Raw genomic sequence first — 2,242 nt, 5'->3', positions numbered from 1 at the left:
TCTTCATCTGAGAAAAGTGCTATACAAATACATTTTTTTACTTACTTACAAAATAAACTTCTCATTACAAACAATGACAGAAGATGGGAATTATTTCAGAAACGTTGTAGGTATCTTTAGTTGATTGATTGCTAGCGTCTCAAAACGCCATTCAACTGACAGCTTTTATTGTGTGTGATGCTAACAAGCTAGCAACCAGCAGTGAACCAACTTGGTTAAGTAGGTCCGTTTTTACTGTGTTGACATTACAGAAGTGTCTCGTTAGCATCTTGGAGGCTACTTGACGCAAAAGTGACGCATGCGCGACTCAAATCTGCACTCCCCTCCCATTGGGCAGCGACAGCGGCATCGACGGGTTGCTGAGCTCCGGCGGCCGCCATCTTGAATGTAAACAACAAGCTGCTTGGTCGCTTCTCTATTATCATCGTGCTAAACCCACCTATAGCACGGCAGGTGGATAAGCCGGTTTGTGATTGGTCCCCGCAAATTTGTAACGAAAGTAGGACAGAATAATGTACAGGGAGAAATCAAATCGCATATCTAACAAGAAATTGAGAAACCTCTGTATGTGCGTGCGTGCCTGCGTCCTGCACAATATATCGTTAGAGAGCAGAGGCCAATGGTGGTTTTATGCCCCCAACGTCGACTTCCAGGCAACGCTGAGACTGTTGACTTCAAGGCACCTAACCCTAACCCTAGTGTCTAGGCAAGGCAAGGTAAAAAATAAAAAGAGATTACAAAAAAAAACAAGAATAAAAGAAATTAAACATTAAAGAAAGACTTTTAAAGAAAGGCAACATCAAAAAGAAAGGTCTTCAGCCTTGATTTAAAAGAACTGAGAGTTACAGCGGAGCTGCAGTTTTCTGGGAGTTTGTTCCAGATATGAGGAGCATAGACCCCCCCCCCCCCACCCCCCCTGTTTAGTTCTGACTCTGGGGACAAAAAGCAGACCTGTCCCAGACCACCTGAGAGGTCTGGGGGGTTTGTAGTGTAAGCAGATCAGAAATGTCTTTTGGCCCTAGACCGTTGAGTGATTTATAAACTAGCAAAAGTACTTTGAATTCTATTTTTTGAGGCACAGGAAGCCAGCGGCAGTCTGCCTGGAAGGCGACGTTGGGGGCTTAAAACACCAAACGTCATTCCAAACAGGCCCGTTTTGAACGGTCACTGCACTCGTTATTTAAACTGAAGAGCAAAACTAGCGTGGGATGACAGGTATAAGCGACATGTCACCTGTTATTGGTAAATCTGTTACAATTACTGTTAAGGCGACGCTGTCACTTAGTATGCAGAGCGTACAGAGGCCTCCAGTGGATCACCGCGCTTTTTGGCAGCTATCCGCTGAACACTGTCACTCCCACATCTGGTGTGAAAAATGCTCCGATTGAGTCGATGCCCTGCCAAACTGGCTGCTCGGCTTCATGTTGGGCTAATTGGAAGGAAAACACAGACTTCCTAGCTTCATTTCTTTATTCTTTACTCTCTCTTCCCTTCCCCTTTTTCCATTTTGAACCTTTCCACATCCAAACAAGTTTTAATTTAATTTATTCAATTTTTTGACAGGGACAGTGTAAATGCACATTGTCCCTGGACAGATGTTAAAATTGTCTACCTAAAAAAACAACAATAGGACGATTACAGTGAACAGTACAAATATAAAAAGCAGTAAAACAGATATAACTCTTCAAATACCATTAATAAATACAGTGTACAAGTTTGCTATAATACAGACATTAGGTTAAAAAATTAATAATTATACTACACATTGACACAGTGGCAGCACGGTTGGGGAATATTCTTATTAATGCTGACTGTTTGGCTGGAATGCATGCCGTTTTTCAATTATTTCCCTGCTGCCTTGTATTTTTATTTTATTTTAATGCACGTTCATGCCCTTGCAGCCGGCAAACGCAAGCGTTATCGTCTCCTGTTTGTCAGCAGCAGTGCCTTGCTCAAGGGTGACTCTAATATGCATTGTGACGCCTCCTCGTGTTTTCTCACTGTAGCCCCGCAGCCAGGGAGAAGGAAATGTTGCCTCCCCCCTCCCTGGAGCTTCAAAACCCCCTTAGGCCACGAAGCAAACCCCCCAGCGGGAAGACAGCCCCCAGGAAAGAACCACGCAGTGCTACCAACTCAAACAGCAACGCAGTGACTCCACCAGCGGCTCTGCAGCAACCCCCCGTGCCAATACCTGCGGTCAGTGTAAACCAGGTTAGTTTCTGTGGGTGGGTGGGTGTGTGAG

The 2,242-nt window shown here is 44.5% G+C and overlaps 1 protein-coding gene across 1 annotated transcript in view; it reads left to right on the top strand.

Annotated features, from left to right (window-relative positions):
* aff2 (AF4/FMR2 family, member 2) overlaps positions 1 to 2,242 on the top strand; it is a 197,518-nt gene that overhangs the window by 152,497 nt on the left and 42,779 nt on the right. Inside the window, 1 exon segment of the mRNA XM_032510839.1 lies at positions 2,007 to 2,211. Coding sequence (XP_032366730.1) covers positions 2,007 to 2,211 — 205 coding nt within the window.

Source organism: Etheostoma spectabile, unplaced genomic scaffold (assembly GCF_008692095.1).
Source record: "Etheostoma spectabile isolate EspeVRDwgs_2016 unplaced genomic scaffold, UIUC_Espe_1.0 scaffold273, whole genome shotgun sequence".
Taxonomy (NCBI): Eukaryota; Metazoa; Chordata; class Actinopteri; order Perciformes; family Percidae; genus Etheostoma; species Etheostoma spectabile.
Note: the sequence above shows the minus strand (reverse complement) of the source record. Positions and strands in the feature narration are given on the sequence as shown.